Source organism: Sturnus vulgaris, chromosome 13 (assembly GCF_052056855.1).
Source record: "Sturnus vulgaris isolate bStuVul1 chromosome 13, bStuVul1.hap1, whole genome shotgun sequence".
Lineage (NCBI taxonomy): Eukaryota > Metazoa > Chordata > Aves > Passeriformes > Sturnidae > Sturnus > Sturnus vulgaris.
Window position 1 is genome coordinate 20135300 of NC_142255.1, and position 19159 is coordinate 20154458.

The 19159-nt window shown below is 55.2% G+C and overlaps 1 protein-coding gene across 1 annotated transcript in view; it reads left to right on the plus strand.

Moving 5' to 3' along the window:
* Positions 1 to 15787, plus strand: part of ADAMTS7 (ADAM metallopeptidase with thrombospondin type 1 motif 7) — a 37330-nt gene extending 21543 nt beyond the window's left edge. The window contains exons 19-24 of the mRNA XM_088172814.1: positions 2064 to 3761; positions 4507 to 4653; positions 5294 to 5467; positions 5869 to 6015; positions 6108 to 6267; positions 13677 to 15787. Coding sequence (XP_088028940.1) covers positions 2064 to 3761; positions 4507 to 4653; positions 5294 to 5467; positions 5869 to 6015; positions 6108 to 6267; positions 13677 to 13804 — 2454 coding nt within the window. The 3' untranslated portion in view covers positions 13805 to 15787. The remainder of the gene's footprint in view (positions 1 to 2063; positions 3762 to 4506; positions 4654 to 5293; positions 5468 to 5868; positions 6016 to 6107; positions 6268 to 13676) is intronic.
* Positions 15788 to 19159: the final 3372 nt, after the last annotated feature.

Genomic DNA, 19159 nt, shown 5'->3' on the forward strand with positions numbered 1-19159 from the left:
GCTCCCAGGGATGGAAATTCCATTGCTTGGAGGGTGAGGAAGGAGCTCTGGGCAGTTTAATTCTGGGTTTAACTCTGGGTTTAACTCTGTCCCAGCTCTGGGCTTTGCTGCTCCCTCTCACAGGGTGAGGGCCACGCTCAGTGCTTGGCACCAGGAGGGCAGAAATGAGGTTTTTAACTGGACATGGCTTGGAGCAGCCTGGTGCAGTGGAAGGTGTCCCTGCCCATGGCAGGGGGTGGAGCTGGATGATGCTCAGGGTCCCTTCCCACCCGAATGATTCCATGGGGTGATTGATGGTGACACTCTGTGTAAGCTTGATTTATTTTTGTGTTTATATGAATCAGCTTAACCACAGGCTGAGGGTTTCAACCAGAAAATGATAACTCCTGATTTAAGCAGCCCTTCCAAAAGTGTTCAGAGTGAAGACAAATATCAGGAGAGAAAGGAGAGAGCCTGGGAACTGAGCTTGTTGCTAAGGAACAAATGGAATCAAATGTGAACAGGGAGTTTAGAGGCTGGATGAGAGCAAGTTGGAAATATTTTTCTAGGGGCCCACAAAAGCCACAATGAAGGGCTGAGAAAGATGGATGCAATGGTTTAAGGGGAAAATTATGGCTTGTTGGTGGGTCAGTGCTGGGCAGGGCCAGCCCCAGCCCTCACTGCTGTCCTCTGTGGTGTTGGCACCAATGGATTTGTGAGCCCAGCAGAAATGTGTTTGGGAGTCTGAGGTTCTGTAATTTTTCTGTCCTTTAATTTCCTTTCCTTTCTCCTCCATTCCCACCACCACCATAATTAGGGGAATTGGAGGGGCTTGGGAGCTTCCCAGAGCCGGGGTCCTTCTGTCAGCAGCTCCAGCAGGGTGGGACAGCTTTGTCCCTGCAGAGCCCAGGCAGGAACACGTGTGCCCATGTGGCACTGGGGCACCTGGCACTGCCAGAGGTTTGGGTGACCCACAACTGCTTCACTCAGTGCCTCAGAAGCAGGGTACACCCAGCTCTATGGGCATTCCAAATTATCAGAAGGCTGGGTTGTTGTTTTTTAGCTCCCAGATTGGGTGGCTGTGTCCTGGCAGGGGCACATCCTGCTGTGCCAGCCAGCCCTGAGCCCTCCTGCAAGCTTCCCTCACTCCTTATCTGTGTGCCAAGGGCTCTCCTGATGACCCAGCCCTGGTGGATAATCTCCCTCCTTCCCCCTCCAAAGCTCTGTGATATCTCCTGGATGGAGCTGGAGGCTTTGCTGGGAAGTTTCAGCCTGCTGGGAGTGGATCTCTGTTTGTTTTCCCTGGTTTGGCAGTGCCATCCTGGGGCAGGAGCAGCTCCTCTCAGCCCTCCCACAGGTGCTGCTGTGTGGGAATGTTTGGTTCCAGCTCCTAAAAATGCCTGGTGGTGGCCACGTGGTGCTACCAGAGAATCCTGGAATGCTCTGGGGTGGAAGGGACCTGAAAGCTCATCTGGTTCCACCCTCCTTTCACAAGTCCTGGTTGCTCCAAGCCCCAAATGCAGCAGGAAACGCTGCTGCTCTCCCTTGCAGCATCTCGGTTTCTTTTGTGCTGACCCATGTCAAAGAGCCCATTATGGGGGTTCGTGTGTCCCCAGCACAGCTCCTTCCTGACCTTTGCTTTTTCCCTACTCAGACAACGCCCATGTTGTTATTCCCTGCTTCAAAGAATGCTCTTCTAGAAGAAGAGATGCAATTCATGGCAATAGGTCACAGCAAAGACCCATTAGATCATCTCACCCCTGCCCTTCCCAGCGTCCATCTCCTGGGAAAACTGTTCGTGGCTGGAGCAGGAGTGCAGGTCAGGGATCACCCTGAGCAGAGTGCCCACAGCACCAGCCCTGCTCTGGGACAGGGCAGCCCCATTTGGGCACTAATGCTCTGCTTAGCAGGGTGACCCCAGGGGTGGCACTGGCCCAGGAGCTGCCCAGGGGTGGGAGCTGGCAGGGTGACACGGAGCTCTGTGCCCAAAGCACTGTGGCACAGGGGACAGGGAGCCCTGTGAGGGCACAGGCACCGCTCCCAGCCTCGCCCCCCAGCCCTGTCCCTCTCTCTTCCCTTCCCAGTGCTCTGTGACCTGTGGAAATGGGACCCAGAGGCGCTCTGTGCACTGCAGCAACAGCACTGGGGCAGAGTGTGACCCTGCACTGAGACCCAGCCCTGACAGGGTCTGCTCCTTGCCACAGTGCCACCAGAACTGGGACAGTGCCGACTGGTCTGGCAGCGGCTCCTCCAGCAGGGAGGTATTTAATGAAATCCATTACATCCCCAGCAACCACATTCCTAAATTTAACCCCTTAATCCCAAACATCCCGGAGTCCAACGACGTCAATGTCATCACCGAGGAGGATTTCTCAGCCAGGAAAGGAAATGTCTTTGTGGATGATTTTTACTACGATTATAACTTCATCAACTTCCACGAGGATCTGTCCTACTACCCCTTCACGGAGAAGGAGAGCAAAGGCGAGGAGCCAAAGCCAGAGCTGAGCCCTGGTGGCACAGAGGGGCCCTGGGAGGTGCCCACTGAGGCTCTGCTCAGCACCGAGCTGGGAGGAGACAGCGAGGAGCACCCAGGCACCGAGGAGGAAAACACTTCTGCTCCTGGGCACCACCGAGGCACAGAGCCCGGGGATTTGGCCACCAATGACCTCCTGAGCATGGCCCCTGAGGATGTGGGTTCAGCCAGGCCCAGGTACACCACCCCTGGCTTTTGGGGTGAGGAGGAGGATGCAGTGCTTGTGCCCCACTCTGAGCAGCACCCACCCACCCAGAGCTCTGTGAGCCACGACCACCCATGGGATGGACCCCACAGAGCTGTGCCCAGCAGGACCAGCCTTGGGCAGGGTGTCCCAGCCCATGGCTCCTGGGGTCCCCAGCCAGCTGCTCAGGTGCCCACGGGCTGGGGCAGTGCCACTGTGGGTGTGCCCCACGGGCCAGGAGCACTGGGCAGTGTGAGCACAGAGGGACACGGCACGGCCAGGTCTGCAGGGAGAGGCCACCAGGACTCCAGGGAAATGGGTCTGGCTATCACCAGTGACATTGATGGGGCAGCCCCACGGCCCACGGGGCGGCACGGGTGGGCAGGAATGCCAGAGGGGGTGCTGGACACACAGGCAGGAGGGCAAGCCCATGGCATGGGCAGGGCACACCTTGCCTTGCCCACCCCGGGCTGGGAGGTGGCAGGGAGTGCTGGCAGCCCCCACCCTGCCCTGAGTCCCCCTCATGTGGGTGCTGACGGGGCTCCTGTGGGACACGGAGGGCAGCAGCCAGAGCTCCACACCCCCACAGCTCCCACCTCAACCCCCTGGGTGGCCACAACAGCCCCTCCAGTGTCCTTGTCCCCTGCCATGCCCAGCCCAGTCCCCCAGCTCACCTCCAGTGGCCTCAGCCAGCAGGATGCCCTGGTGCCAGCCGTGCCCACAGCCCCAGCTCAGGGCCCACCTGCCCACGCTGCAGGGTCTCCCCTGGAATGGGGGACACAGGGGCTGTCCCAGCACACGGATCCAGCATGGCCCAGCACTGAGCTGACCTCCCATGGGACCCTGCTCAGTGTCACTGCACCCAGGGAGCCCTCAGCAGGGACACCCCCAGGGACATGGGCACCCCCAGGGACATCTGCCTCCAGTGACAGGGGGCACAAACCCCCTCCTTTGCTCCCCCCGCTCTGGGAGAAGAGGGAGGAGGAAGAGGAGGAGGAAGAGGAGGCTCTGCTGCCACCATCAGCCACTGCCAAGCCCAGCTGGGAGGTCGGGAACTGGAGTGAGGTGGGTGGTGAGTGCCATGAACAGTGTGACATCCTCGGCTCGATGCAGAGCTGGCAGTTGGGGCTTTGGGGATGGAGGGATGGAGGGATGGAGGGTCCCTGGCTCAGCAGGCTCCCTCCTTGGCCAGACACAGAGCTGGGGGTCAGGGCTGTGGGGTGCAGGACAGCAGGGTCAGGGCTGTGGCATGGAGGGGTGCAGGACATTGGTGTCCCTGTGTTGCAGGCTCCTTCCTTGGCCAGGTGTGGAGCTGGGGGTCAGGGCTGTGAGGCTGTGGGGTGGAGGGTCAGCACTGTGGGGCTGTGGGGATGGAGGGTCAGCGCTGTGGGGCTGTGGGGTGGAGGACCAGCACTGTGGGGTGGAGGATCAGCGCTATGGGGCTGTGGGGATGGAGGATCAGCACTGTGGGGCTGTGGGGTGGAGGGTCAGGACTGTGTGGCTGTGGGGTGGAGGATCAGCACTGTGGGGCTGTGTGGCTGTGGGGTGGAGGGTCAGGGCTGTGTGGCTGTGGGGTGGAGGGTCAGCACTGTGTGGCTGTGGGGTGGAGGACCAGCACTGTGGGGTGGAGGATCAGCACTATGGGGCTGTGGGGATGGAGGATCAGCACTGTGGGGCTGTGGGGATGGAGGGTCAGCACCGTGGGGCTGTGTGGCTGTGGGGTGGAGGGTCAGGGCTGTGTGGCTGTGGGGTGGAGGGTCAGCACTGTGTGGCTGTGGGCCATGGGGACATTGGTGTCCCTGTGTCGCAGTGCTCGGCCACGTGCGGCCTGGGCGCCGTGTGGAGGCCTGTGCGCTGCAGCAGCGATGGCGGCTGTGCCGAGGCCGACAGGCCCGTCCCTGCCCGGAGGTGCTCCCTGAGACCCTGCTCGGCCTGGAGAGTGGGCAACTGGAGCAAGGTGAGGGGCTCTGTGGGGAAGGGGTCCCCAAAACCCATGGGACAAGGCAGGTCATGGCTGCTCTTGGGGAGGGTTCCTGCCCCGTGGCTCACATAGGTTGCCACACTCGCCATAGGGTTTGAACTACTCATCCCACAATATTTTCGTTTTCCCGCTCTTGGGCCGGTAAAAAAGTCAGGAATTTGTAAAAGCTGAACAAAGTGATTTGATGAAAGGCCGGGTTGGGTGGGATGGGCAGCCTGGTCCAGCGGGTGTCACTCCATGGTAGGGGTTTGGGGCATGGTGGGTGTAAGGTCCATCCCAAACCATTCTGTGGTTCTGTGATTTGTGCCCACTGGGCACTCTGCACTGCCAGGGGATGTTTGCAGCGGGGCTGGGTGGATTTGGTAGGTTTGGCGGTGGGGAACAGCCCTCCTTGCTCTGGGTGGTCACTCTTCCTTGGGATCATCAGTTCTTTCAGGCACAAAGACTGTTCTTGTTCCAGCTGCACAGACGGGAGTGTCAGCTCAGCCCAGCCCCAGCAGAGCGTGTCCCTGGGGTCACCTCCCCTGCCCACAGGGACTCCCCTGCGCTGGCCATGCTGCCCTTCCCCGTTTTGGTGCTCTGTCCCTCCCCATTTTGGTTTTGTGTTCCTCCCCAGTGCTCCAGGAGCTGCGGCGGTGGCACCAAGGTCCGGGACGTTCACTGTGTTGACACCAGGGACCAGCGGCTGCTGCGGCCGTTCCACTGCCAGCCCGGGCTGTCCCAGCCCCCGGCACAGCTGCCGTGCCGGAGCTCGCCGTGCCTGCCCTGGTACACATCATCCTGGAGAGAGGTACTGCCCATGGGGACAGCAGGGACACCTTCCACTGCCCCAGGCTGCTCCAAGCCCTGTCCCCACAGCTGCTCTGGGAATTCCAGCCCAGCTCCTCACCACCCTCACAGTGAACAATCCCTTCCCAATATCCCATCTAAATCTCCACTTTTCCACTCTGAAGCCATTCCCTGTGTGCTGTCCCTCCATCCCTTGTCCCCAGTCCCTCTCCAGCTCTCCTGGAGCCCCTTTAGACCCTGGAAGGGGCTCTGAGCTCTCCAGGTGAGCACCCCCAGCTCTGCCCAGGGCAGAGGGTGCAGCCCCCAGCTCTCTCCAGGGCAGGGGGTGCAGCCCCCAGCTCTGCCCATTGCAGGGGGTGCAGCCCCCAGCCGCTGAGGGTTGTGGCTGTGTTTATCCCGCAGTGCTCAGAGCCCTGCGGTGGAGGGGAGCAGGCTCGGCTGGTGACGTGCCCGGAGCCCGGGCGCTGCGAGGAGACATCGAGACCCAACAGCACCCGGCCCTGCAACACCCAGCCCTGCACCACCTGGGTGGTGGGCTCCTGGGGACAGGTGAGTGCCAGCTGCAGGGACAGGGCGGGGGAGATGGCAGCCCTGTGCCCAGGGTGGCACTGGGGGCTCTGACCCCACTGCTGCTCCCGCAGTGCTCGGCTCCCTGCGGAGGGGGCATCCAGCGGCGCCAGGTGAAGTGCATGGACACCAGGACAGGTGCGGCAGAGGAGGACAGCAGCCTGTGTGACCATGAACCACGGCCAGAGAGCACCCAGAAGTGCAACCCCCAGGACTGTGAGAGCTCCGAGCCAGGTGAGCAGCAGGAAAAACCAGCGTGGAAAATGACGTGGGGAGTCTGTGGGGAGGTGGAGTGAGGATTTCCTACATGGATTGTGTAAGGCTGACTTGGCTAATTGATAATTAAGTGGGAATGTTATAACTGTCTATAAATGTCCAGAACATCCGTCCCTCAGGGGCCAGGCAGGGTTTTGCTGGCACGGATGTGAGCTGGGATGTGCTTGTTGGAGTCAGCAGTGTCACCCAGCACAGGGACACTGAGGGACCCTGTGGGGTGAAGGGACCCCAGCCAGAAGGGCACTCAGGAAAAGGAAGGCAGAGAGGAATACCCAGTGATGGAGCTCTCAGGAAGCTGTTTAGTGGTAAAATCCCAGAACACAAGACTTGTGAAACAAGCTGGGCCCAGCATCAGAAAATGGAATAAAGGAGCAGTTCTCCAGCATCTTCAGGTGTGTCTGAGCAGGTGCTCCAAGGAGCCAGCCCCATTTTAACCTGTTTGTCATTTACCTGCCCTGGCTGCAGCCACAGGGCACTCCAGGGCACTCACTTGGCCTCTTCTCCCTCCTCCACTCACAGAGATACATCCCAAGCACAGGCAGCTCCCTGGGAAATCTGAGGACTGCAAGGGTTAACAGCACTTGCAGAAAAGCAATATAATGAGGGATTAGATATCACTGATATCAGCGTGTCAGTCACTTATCAGCTTTATCTTTTTAATGTGTCTGTGCAAGAGAAAAGCTCTTTGACTGCCCAGAAAGTGTTGTTGGACCTCCAGGAGCTTTGCTGGACAAAGGGAGGGCTGAGAGATGGGGCAGGGGGGCAGCAGCAGCTGGTGCCAGGGGTGGAGGAGCTGGATCCATGGCTCTGCACACATCCCTGAGGATCCAGGGCTGTGCACACATCCCTGGGTCCCCTCGGCAGCCTGGGACCCCCCTTCCAGCCTTGCAGCTGCTTTTGTTTATCCCATGCCCAGCGTTTTCTCCTCCTAACACCCATTCCAGAGCAGGCAGAGCATTGCCTTTGCTTAACTGGGATTTAGGCACTGGCTCTGTTGGCCATCAGGATGTTTTTAGCCATAAATCTGCTCCTTTTTGGAGCCCTTGAAGGGCCAAGGGGCACTCCAGCGTTTAGGAAATGTTGAGTCAGCCCTGCTCAAGACACGATCTGAGGTTCCAGTTGTTTTGGTCAGGGGAAAATTTCCGTGCCAGGCTTGGTGATGAGAGCTGTGGAGCCAAGGCTGGACCAGAATAACCACTGAGATGTGTAGGAAGCACACAAATAAATGGTAAAATCCTGGATCAAGAATGACATAAATGCTCTGGCTGCAGCCCAGGGCAGGAAACGCCTCTTGGAAATACAAACGTTTCCAGCCAAAGCATGAAGGGGAACAAAACTTTCACATGGCAGGAAATCCCAGATGTGTAAATGCACAGGCAAAGGCTCCCAGAAAGACATAAATGTAATTCCAGCCCTTTCCTGTGCTCTGAGGGATCTTTACTGCACAAGATGGATTCGGGCTGGAGCAATCCATGTTTTTGTGAGGAGCACAAGGAGCTTCTCCCTCCTCTGGCATGAGCAGAACCAGGGCTGGGGCTGTGAGTGGTCATGTCCTCACTGGACACAAAAGTGCCAATAACCCCAGTAGGGCTTAAATGTTCAAACCATTATCAGATGGATTTTGAGCAGAGATGGAACAGATGAAGCAAAAACAAACATCTCACAGCAATCAGCTCCTCAATTAAGGGAGGATTAATTAGAGCCAGAGTCCTGAGCTGTTGCCAGGTTATAAATTAATTGAAGATTCCACCAAGGTTATTTTTGAATGTGGCTGTTGCCTTACAGCTGCAGCCAGCTGTGAGTGTGTCCTTAGATGGCTCCTGGGAGCTTCAGAGCCATGGGCACCCCAGTGCCTCCGAGTGATGCTCCAGAGGCTGGGGACGTTTCTCTGGGAATTGTTTCTGGTGTCTTGGAAAGGAAATCATGAGCCCCAGGTCTGCACGAGAAGCCTGCAGCGGTTTCTGCAGCAGATCAGACAGATTTAAAGCAGACAAGTGGGAATTGCTGTGTTCTGGAGGAGGAGGCAGGGGCTGAAGGGGGCTGCTCACTGCAGGGTGCTGGACACGGCTTTGGGCAGATCCTGCTGGTGCTGACACATCCCTGCCCAGGACAGAGCAGGGCATCCCAGTGCCCATCATGGTCATGCCATGGAACAAATCAATTCCCTCATGCCCATTTCTCCAGATCCCATACCAGGGAGGTGTCTGAGTTCCCCAGATCTGCCCCTGGCAGGTGATGGGGCCAGTTCTTGGCTCCAAACAGGGCTGTCCCACAGGTGTCTCAGCTTGGAATTCCAAAGGGATGAGGTGAAGACTTCGCTGGCTCAGGGACAAGTGTGTGTGAAGTGCTGCAGTTCCTCTGGGAACAGCACAGAGCAGTGGGATGGAGGCCAGCCCCATATCCCAGAATCCCAACCCCATATCCAGGATCCCAGTCCCATATCCCAGCCCAGCCCCATGTCCCAGCCAGCACAGGGGGTCGTGCTGGGTAGCAGCAGTGCCTGGGGGTCCCATGGGTCAGCCCCAGACCCCATCCCTGTCCCACTGCCCCCATTTGCCAGCTCGTTATCCAGGGCTGGCTGCACTTCCAGTTGCCACAAGATTAATTGGCAATTAAACGTGGTGCTCCTGCTTGCTCTGAGCAAGGAAATGAAATTGTTTGTGGTTCTGCAAGTCACAGAGTTCGTCCACAAGGGATCCATGTGGGAAATAATTGCAGCAAATCCCAATTTTCTCCATCATTTGAGCATGTAAGTCCCTATCTAAGTGGTGAGGCCGGGAGGTGCTGCTGAGTGAGGCATGGAGAGCAATTAATTAACTGCTAATTAACAACAGGAGTCAATGGGAAAGGGATGCTCCAGAAAGGACTCCCTGTTGTGATAAAATGTAGGAGAAAGATGTTGCCTGCAGCAGGGCTGACACCTGAAAAATGGGGGGTTCGTGGGGTTCTCCCACTTTTCCCAGCTGTGGTTGTGTCAGTGCCAGCCTGTGCAGGTCTGATCCCTCCCATCCCAAAATCCCATCCCATCCCAAAATCCCATCCAGCTGACCAGAGACCACAGGGAGGCACCTCAGCCCCAGAGCAGGATCCTGGGATAATTTATTTGTTAAATTCAGCCCTGGCTCTGAGAGCATCCCCAGGGCCAGAGGTCAGCAGCCTAATTCCCTGGATTTGCTAGCTCAGCTCCAAGCTCAACCTTTCCTTGTTTTTACAAAACATGTTCCAGGAAGTTTATTTTTCCCAGGAATAAAAGTAAAAGCTTAGGTCTGGCTGGCAGAAGCTTAAATGAAATTTAAAGCGACTTCCACACCGACCTAAAAAAACAGCCCCAAAAAAAGTGGGGGTTTTCAGTCTCTAATGTGCTGACTCAGCCTGGATTTTTAAAGCCTTGCTTTAAGCTATTTCTTTAGCCTAAAATTTGGCATGGACTTATGGAACATGTGTCCAAATGAAGTGCGAGAATTATATTAAAAAATTGTTAATAGAAAGAAATGGCAGGAAAAGGATTAAATGAAAATTGGGTGGGTTCTGTAGGTCCCTCTCTGAAGAGCTGACAAATTAAGTGCTTATTACATCTTCCCTCCCCAAGAGCAGATTCCAGGGAGGAATCACAAGCTCAGCCAAGATGTTCAGACCTGAGCCTGACCCTGCACACATCCACCCTGAGACTGCAGCAGGGCCTGGGGAAGCGATGGGAACTCAAACCCTCAAAGCTTTGACTTCACTGAGTTCAGGGAGTGTTGGGAAAACGCTCTCAGGCCTGGGGTGGGAATGTGGGGGTGTCCTGTGCAGGGCCAGCCCTTGGCCTGGATGATCCCTGTGGGTCCCTGCCAATTTGGATGTTTTTATGATCCATGAGGTCGTTTGGCTTTGGGGTTGTGCTGGGGTCTCCTGTCAGGTCAGCAGAGCCTCCAGCCAAGGGTGCTGGCTCTTCCCCCATCCCCAAGCCCATCCCTGCTGTTTTGCACAGAAATCCCATCCCCTGTGGGTAGGGAGGTGTTCAGGGAGCAGTAACCCCTGGCAGGGTGGGCTCATTGCTGCCTGGGCACGGTGCAGGGACAGGAATTTCCTGGTGGGAAAGGGATCAGGGAAGGGCTGAAGCATCCCTCCAAGCCTGGAAAGCAGCCTCTCAGTGAGAGCCTTCACAGCTCTTTCCAGGGAAGGCAGGGGGCAGCTTGGTTGTGATCCATAAATAACTTTCTAGGAAGCTGTGAGTGCTAAACATTCTGAGGGGCTGGACAGGATGTGCCCAGAGCATCCCCCAGCAGTGCCCAGGACATTCCCACCTCTCCTATCCCATCCCATGGGCATCCAGGCTGGTTCCCACTGTCCTGGGACACCCCTGAGGTGTTTCAGGAGGGAGCACCTGCATTCCTGTGCTCCAGTGTCCCAGTGCAGCATCCCCCTGGGGTTCAGGGATGCTCCCAGGGAATGTTATCCTGACAGCCCCGTGGAGCACAGCACCAGCAAGCATTTCCCTTTTTCCAGAGGCTCTGGTGCTCTCACAGCAGGTCTGGGGTGTGCTGCACTCCTGGCTGGGCTGTGCAGGGATTTCTCTGCTCACCCAGCAGGGAAAGAAAATCCCCTGCTGGTGTCCCAGCAGGCAGGGACTGAGCCCCCAGGCTGGAGTGTGATGGGATCCCCTCAGTGCCACCCTGTCAGCACTGCTGGATCCATGGATAAATGGATAAATTGCATTTTAGGGGCACAGGGGTGCTCTGGCCGGGCACAAAGAGCTGCAGCTCGGGAGGCAGGGAGGAAATACCTCAGCTGAAACAGAAAATAATTTTTAGAGCAGAGTAGTGACCTCCTCACTGCTGGGCTGGGGGAGGGGGCTGTGAGTGAAATCCCAAACCAGGGGAAAGGTCTCTGCTCTGCATCTGCTGCATCCTTTGCCTCGGCTCATCCCGTGGGAATGGGGGCAGCAGCCGTTCCCTCAGCACTGCCTTTGTTCCACAGGGGACAGGGCCAGGGGCAGTGGTCACTCACAGCATTTCCCCTGCAGAGAAGTGTCCTGAGAAAGAGAAAAACCCCATTTTTCTGCCCCATTTCTGCCCCTGCCCTGCAGGGTCCTGGTGGAGGGTGCCCAGGGAGGAGCAATGGGGTGCCTCAGCTCTGCCCTTTTCCTGAGAAAAGCTGTCCTTATTTTAATTCCTTGTACAAAATTGGAATCACAGGATCACGGGTTTTAAGCTCACTTTTGAGTTGATGTAATTTAAGCCAGTCTCACACCACTGGGTGAGAAGCTGCAGGCTCAGGGAGTCCTCTGAGATAGAGAAGGAGGAAATGAAAAATTCAAACCAGCCAGCCCTGTGTTCACACAAACCGTGTGTATTTGGTGATGGGTCTGTGCTGCTGGACTGAGCCTGGTGCTCCCCCCGAGCAGCCATTCCCAAAACAAAGCCCAGAGTTGTTTTGAGGGCTGCAGGACACCTGCAGGAAGCCAAGCAGATGATGCAGGTTCTCAAAATAACCGAAACAATTCAAAGAAAAAGGAATTCTGGCCTTTCCTCCACTCTGCTGGCACTGGCAGGAGGGGTCAGAACCAGGGATTTGTGCCCTGGGAGCATCCCTGCCCTGGGGAGGTGCTTTGGAGCTGCTGGCAGCAGCCAGGTGAGGTTTGTGCTGGGGATGGGCAGTGCCCAGGTGCAGTGCCCAGGTACAGAGCCCTGTGTGTGCCTGTGAGCTCCCACAGAGCCCTGGCAGGGTCTGGGCTGGGAGGGACCTTTAACAATCATCTCATTTAGCAATCAATCATCTCATTTAACAATCAATCATCTCATTTAACAATCGTCTCATTTAACAATCGTCTCATTTCACATCTCATTTAACAATCGTCTCATTGCACATTTTCACACCAGGTGAGCTGGCACTGACACCCTCATGTGTAAGAGATGAAGTGAGGGATGTGGGGCTTTAGGTGATTCTTTAAAATGCTGTCTATTGTATTGAAATGATTCAGCCATTTATTTATTTATTATTTAAAATGCTGTTTATTGCATTGAAATGATTCAGCAGTTCACAGGTCATGGGTGACAGAGCCCAGCCCACAGGCTGTCACCTCAGCTGGGGCTTTGTCTGAAGCCCTTTTCTAGTTCTGGTTACAATGCATTATTTATTTATCATTACAGAGCATCTTAAAACATGACAACCAATCAATACCTTCACTATTACCTACAGCCTATCCTAACTACTAACATTTCCATATTCATGGTACTATTTTCCAATCACAAAAGGTCAGTGTGTTACAGTTTAAGCCTGAAGTTCTATTTCAGTTTTCTTGTAGTGGGAAATTCTGAGATTTTTTTTTTTTTACTTGCAACATTGGCTTCCTTGTTTGTCTGTGAAAATCTTTTTGCTTGGTAAAACCATCTTTTGTTTGGGGTGGATTTATCCTTTGCATTAAGTCATAAAAGCCCTTTCCAATTCACTTTGCTTTTTGCCTTCTCGTTACCCAGTCAGACTGGCTCAGTGTTGGAGTCAGTAAGTCAGGAGTCTCTCTGAATTCTTCAGAGAGAAATCAGAGTGGAGAGATTGAATTAAAGCCTTTGGATGGATTGAAGTATTTTAAGCTGCTCACACATAAAGTAAAATTTTAAGTTTTAAAATAAGCAAGTTATTAAGTAGGTAAAACAGGTTTGAAGTGCTTTCAGTAAACAAAAGGTCTTAGGTACCAGTGTACAAGTTCCTAGTGAAAGTTTAAAAACAATCTTAGATACCAGGGCTCCGTGGAGGCTCCAAGAACTTAGTCTTAGACATAAGAAAACGATAGTAAAAATATTGTTTACATTTTTCTGATGAAACAAGATAGACCACATACATAGTTTATACATAACCTGGCCTGCTAAGAAACTGAAATTCTAATAAGTTTAAAGGTAGCAGTCCAAGTTTGTGTCTTAGCTTGTTGAAAAGTTTCTATATAAGAATGTGCACTGGGGAGAGCTGCTGCTTTTTACCATTGCTTTAACCATTTCCTTTTTTGCCATTTCCTTTTTTACCATTGCTTTTGCCGTTGCTTTTACCATTTGCTTTTTACCATTTGCTTTTTACCATTTGCTTTTGCTTTGTTTCTGATTCTGTTTAGAACTTTATACCAAAACTTAGCATAGACTTTAGTGCCCGTGACTTTTACTTTAAAACTGATGTACTTCTGCAATAAACAACCTTATACCGACTATTAGCTGCTTAGCTCATTAAAAAAAAAAAACAACCTGAAAATTTATCCTCAGAGCTCAGCAATTCTTTCCTTCTCTATCAAAACTTGCTGTCATTTCTATTCTTTTCTTAGATTCTACGCTCGGAGATATTTCTATTCTTGTGAAACCCTGACCTTTCCCAACCCTCGTGTGCTGCCTCCTCCCCTGCAGGTGTCCCCTGCGAGCGCGACCGCCTGAGCTTCGCCTTCTGCCGGACCCTGCGGCTGCTGGGCAGGTGCCAGGTGCCCCCGGTGCGCAGCCAGTGCTGCCGGAGCTGCCAGCGCCTCTCCCGGAGGTGACAGCGCTGTCGCCAAGGCCAGCCCCGTGTGGCAGCACTGGTGGCTCTGTGTGTGTGTGTTTGTGTGTTTGTGTGTGTTTGTGTGTGTGTGTGTGCCACAGCCCGGCGGTCTCCAGGCTCTGGAACTGAATTTTCTAAGCACGGTGCTCAAACCATCGGTGGGGCTGGGGGTGGGACTTGTCCTGTAGCCCCTGCTCATTGAGGGACTTTTGGGGTCACGCTGCCCCGGGAGCCAAAGGGGAGCTGAAAGCAGCAGAAATTCCGGGCAGACCTCTCAGAAATGCTTATGGTGCTATCCTTTGACATTTGCAGCCTCTCGAAGGTGTTGGCTGGCCAGCACAAACCTTGACTTTTATTATTATTTTTATATTTCTGAGGTGAGCATCCAGCATTCCACCGGCCCTGCACACCCTTTGGGGTAGGGATTTTTTTATTTTTTTTTTCTTTTAAGGGACTTGAAGGTGGCAAGTCATTCCTGTAATTTTCATTAAAATGTTTACGCACTGAAGCTGAACAGATTTAATTTAAGAAGTGGAGACAGGGCAGAGGAACAAAGTTTCAGCTTCAGCTGGGGCTGTGCAGGGCTCTGTACCCCATGTCCCCACTGCTGGCTTTCTCTGCCAAAGCCATTGCTGTGTCCCTCTGGGGCAGAGGGCATCCCCAGGGACACCTGGGGGTTTGGAGCCCACCAGGACATTCCCTTGCATGCATTTGGGCAGGAGAGGGGAGCTGCCCTGGCAGTGAGGGCACATCCCCTCCCTGGTGGGCAGCCAGGTCCTCTCTCCCTGCATTTCTGTACGTGTAGCAGTGTAATGCTTGGTTAAAGTGTTTTTCTGTGGCCTTACAGGCTGAACCCTTTTTTTTCCTGCTTATCTAGATTCTCCTCTGTTAAGGTTAGCTGATTTTTAACTAGAATATCCAATTTACTCTGAGGCACAGCCCCTGCTGCCTGCTCCCAGAGCAGTGTGGGAGCAGATCCCTCCCTGTCTCTCCGGGGTGGGCTCTGGAGGAGGGCAGGAGCATTTCGGTAGGAATTCCTTTCCCTGCTACTCAGCGTGTGGAGTGTGCCCAAAACCTGGGGGACCTTGAAGGGCAATCCCTGCACTGGGCAGAGTGAGGCTGGAGCTCCAGGTGCACCTCCCTGGGCTGTCCAAAGGAGGAAATTCCTGTGTGTGATTTGTATGTAAAACACAAGCCATGACTTCACCATTTGTGCTTTATTCCGTTCCAAGGTGGTGTCAGGTTTTTATGTGTCCAGTCCTGGTTCCCTTGTCCCCAGCACCATCTGTCCCACAGCCTGTCACCCTCCCAGGACTGCAAAGGGACAAGCCTTGTGCTGGGGTCTGAGTGTGTTAAATTAAACAGTTACTGAAGGAAACAGGTGGGTTTCACATTTTCTCTTCCCTAGGGGAGTTCTGAAGGGTTGCAGTTAATTGGGGATGGTTCAGGCTCTGGCAGCAGGAAGGAACAATCAGTTTGCATGTGAAAATCATTCACAGCCACTGTTTGCAACTGGGATTTGCTGATTAAAACGTGAGCTGGGTTGATGGGGTAAATCAGTTCTGCAAATCAATTTATTTGTGGCACAGGATCTGGTGAGCCCCTCCTGCAGAGCCTTTCCACGTGCAGGGTCCCATCTGTGGCTGGCTGAGGCCATGGGATAATCCCTGCTGGGGACAGCAGGCCATTTTTAACCACATAACGAGTCAGGCCTCCCACCAGCACAGAAACTGCATTATCGGTGACAATAAAACACATCTGGCTTCAATAGCTGCAATATTTTCTTGCAGTGAGACACCTCCAGTGAGTGTCTCTGGAGGGAGGCTCCTCACAAGGGCCTGGCGTGACAGGAGAAGGGGGAATGGCTTCCCACTGACAGAGGGCAGCCTTGCACGGGATCTAGAAATGCCTTTTTTCTTCTAAAGATGCTTTCATTGTCTCAACACAAGCAGGATGTTATTCAGACAGAGCTGCTGCGCTGGGGTGAGAGGAGGAAAGGGCTCATGGATCAAAAGATGTTTGAAATAGGATCGGGGATGGTTTGGGTGGGACTGGATGGGCTTTAAGGTCCCTTCCCACCCAAACCATTCCATGATCTCCTGGAGGACTCTGACAGAGCCTTTTGGCTTCAGATCAGAAGTGAGACCTTTGTGCCTGCCTTGGTCATCTCCAGACATTTCCATGCTGGAGACAGGAAGGAAGAGGAGTTTGTGAGCTGGGAAGCAGCAGCTGCTGGTGGAGGAATTGTTTGTGTCTCACATCCTTGGGAACCTCCGGCTCTGGGCAGAGCACCTGTGGGTCACAGCTCACCACGGGCCTCTGTCCAGCCCAGATGATCTCAGCTGGAAGGTTTTAGTTCCCAAGGAGCCAGAGGAGTCATCAGTCCTTCATCAGTCCTTCATCAGTCCTTCATCATCCCCAGGCCCTGCATGGACTGGGGAGGGGCTCAGTTCCAACCTGGGCAGGTGAGGAGGCAGCAAACCCAGTGGGACCAGAACAGCTCAGCTCCCACCTGTCTTTTCCAATCATGATAAATGGGTTTATTTCCTCTTGTTCTTAGAAAACCTCCTTGTGCTGCACAGAGGGGCAGCAAAGCCAGGACAGCAAGGGAAGGATTTGAAAAATATCACTGGTTTATCTTTTTTGTTTGGATTTTAATTGGCAGCTGATCCCTGCCAGCTGCTCCGGGGGATCAGCCTTCACCCACCCACCCTGGGGTGCTGCTCCAGCAGCTCATCCCGGGGCTGTCTGTTACAGAGGGCCATTCCCGCTGGGAATTAAAGCACAGAAAATGGGAGGGAAGGGAGGGAGGGAGAGGAGCTGCCCCGCTCCTCAGCCGCTCCCAAGGCCCGGGGTGTTTGCTCACCCGGAGCAGCCATTTGTTGGGGAAAGTCAATGAAGCTGCTCCAGGTGTGCTGGAGGAGGGCAGCGCTGCCCCAAACCCACAGCCCCGGCCCTTGGGCTGCCCCGAGGGAAGGCTCAGCCGGCTGTAAACATTTAGAAATACCTACCTGCTAAAAATAGCGGTGTTTTCAGACGTGACCGCTGCGCTGCCATCTGCGGTGAGTAATAGTTACACCCCGAGTAAAGTGTGTACAAACACCAGGGGGGAACAGCCCCCGCCCCTCTTCCTCCTCTTTGCGAGGACACGCAGCCTGGAAATCCGGGATGGAAATGGGATTTCAGACCTGGAAAAATCAGCTGGAAACCCAGAGGCTGCTGGAAACCCCTCGGAGTGCCGGGGGTCGGACAGAAGGACAGAAGGATGCTGCTGGCTCTGCCTGGGGGAGCGGAGCTGGGAACGGTGTCTGTGCTGAGCTGAGCTTTGAGGCAAGGCAGGGGCCAAAGCTGGGCTCGGGGAGCTCCCTCCTGCTCGGAGGGCGAGCTGGTGAGGAGGAAGGTGAGGAATTCAGCAGCTGAATTCCCCCAGCTCTGAGTTTCGGGGGTTTGCCGTGCTCTCTGCTCTTCCCCGTCCTTCCCGGGCTGCTCAGACCTCTGCAGAGGTGAAACCCCAGGAGCGAACCCTCCTGTCGGGTACCTGAGTGCAGCCCCTCCAGCTCAGAGTGTCCCGTGATGAACCCCAGCAAAGAGCGCCGAAAGGGCAGAACCTCCACAGCTCAGCTCAGCCCCTGCTCTGGCCGTTCCTCCGCGTCCCAACGTGTCCGCAGCTTCTCCAGCAAACAGCGGCTGGCTCTGCAGCCGCAGGGGTGCTGCTGGTGACGGGCACCGGGGCTCCCGGGATGGCACCGGGATTGTCCTTCTGAGTTCCCGGGATGGCCCTGGAGCCAGGTGGGGGTCCCAGGGTGGCTCTAGGATGGTCCCGGAGACCGCTCCGTTCCCAGGGTGGCCCCAGGATTGTCCCTCTGGGTTCCCGGAGCCCGCGGAGCTCCCAGGATGGTCCCGGTGTGGCCCCTCACGGTTCCCGGGATGGCCCCGGGATGGCCCCGGAGCCCGGCAGGAGTCCCGGGATGGCCCTAGGATGGTTCCCGGGTGGTCCCAGAGCCCTCTCTGTTCCCAGGGTGGCCCCAGGATTGTCCTGCTGGGTTCCCGGTGTGGCCCGGGATGGTCCCAGAGCCCGCGGAGTTCCCAGGATGGTCCCGGAGCCAGGCGGGGGTCCCGGGATGGTCTCGGGGTGGCCCCGCACGGTTCCCGGGATGTCCCCGGGGCCAGGCGGGTGCGGAGGCTCCTCCCGGCACAGCAGTTCCGTGGGTTGCTGGTGCCCTCTGCAGTTGTCCCTCCCCGCTGTAAATGCGAAGCATTCATAACCCGATGGGATCCCCCTGGATGTCCCTCCCTGCTCCCCTGGTGTCTCCTGCTCCCTGGCTGTTCCCCTGTCACCTCCAGTGTCCCCAAAGCCTCTGCCCACGGGGATGGACAAAGATCCCAAGGCCAGTGGAAATGGAGACGCTGGGAAGTGCAGCAGCTCCTGGGCAGTCACCTCCCAGCGCCCGAGCAATGCTCCACTGCCCGAGGAACTGGGAATACTCCTGGGTCTGGGCTTTGGCCCTTTTTTGTTGCTCTGGAGAAGAAATTCAACCCTCTGTGCTCCAGCACAAAGCCCTCAGGGCTGAGGACCCCAGGGCACTGCAGAAACAAGGAGAGTCACCTTAGGGTCACCAGAGCATCCCCTCCCCTTCTTCCCTGTCCTCCCCTTCTTCCCTGTCCTCCCCTTCTTCCCTGTCCTCCCCGCGTTTGTCACAGCTGGGAGCGCAGTCCTGGTGGTGCCACCGAGCTGTGCAGGGGCAGCAGGCACAGCGAGTCCCCCCAGGAGCCCATCCCAGGACAGGAGCTCCTATCTCGTGGCCCCAGGATCCACAGAACCTCCTTGCTGGCAGAGATATCTGCATTCTGAAAAGAAAATATCAAACCCCCTGCTGCAGGGCAAAAAAAAAAAAAAGCAAATTCCAGGAAAGAAGCCAAGAGATAATGGCAGCTCAGGCTCCCTGGAGCTGAGGTCCATCCCTCAGGAGTTCCCTGCCTGGACCCCTTCCCAGCAGTGGGGTGGGACACAGGACCTGTCCCCTGTGCTGGCACATTTGTCCATGGGGGTGCAAAGGAGTTTGAAATTTAACTGAAATTTAATTGAAGCTGAGTAACTGAAGTTGAGAAGTATTTTTTCACACCTGCACAAACCTGTGGGGAAAAGGGGATTGTTCTCCTCCCCCTTCCCCCCTCCCCTTTAATTGTTTTTTTCAGCTAATTTGGCACTAGAGGGGAAGGGCCTTGCTCTGCCATGGAGCAGTTCACTGGTTTACCAAGGGGAACATTCTCCCTAAAATGCTGAGTCCATCCAGCTTTCCATGCCCTCAGGGAAGTTTATGGAGATTATAAAAATGGCCACAAATCCCTGAAATCC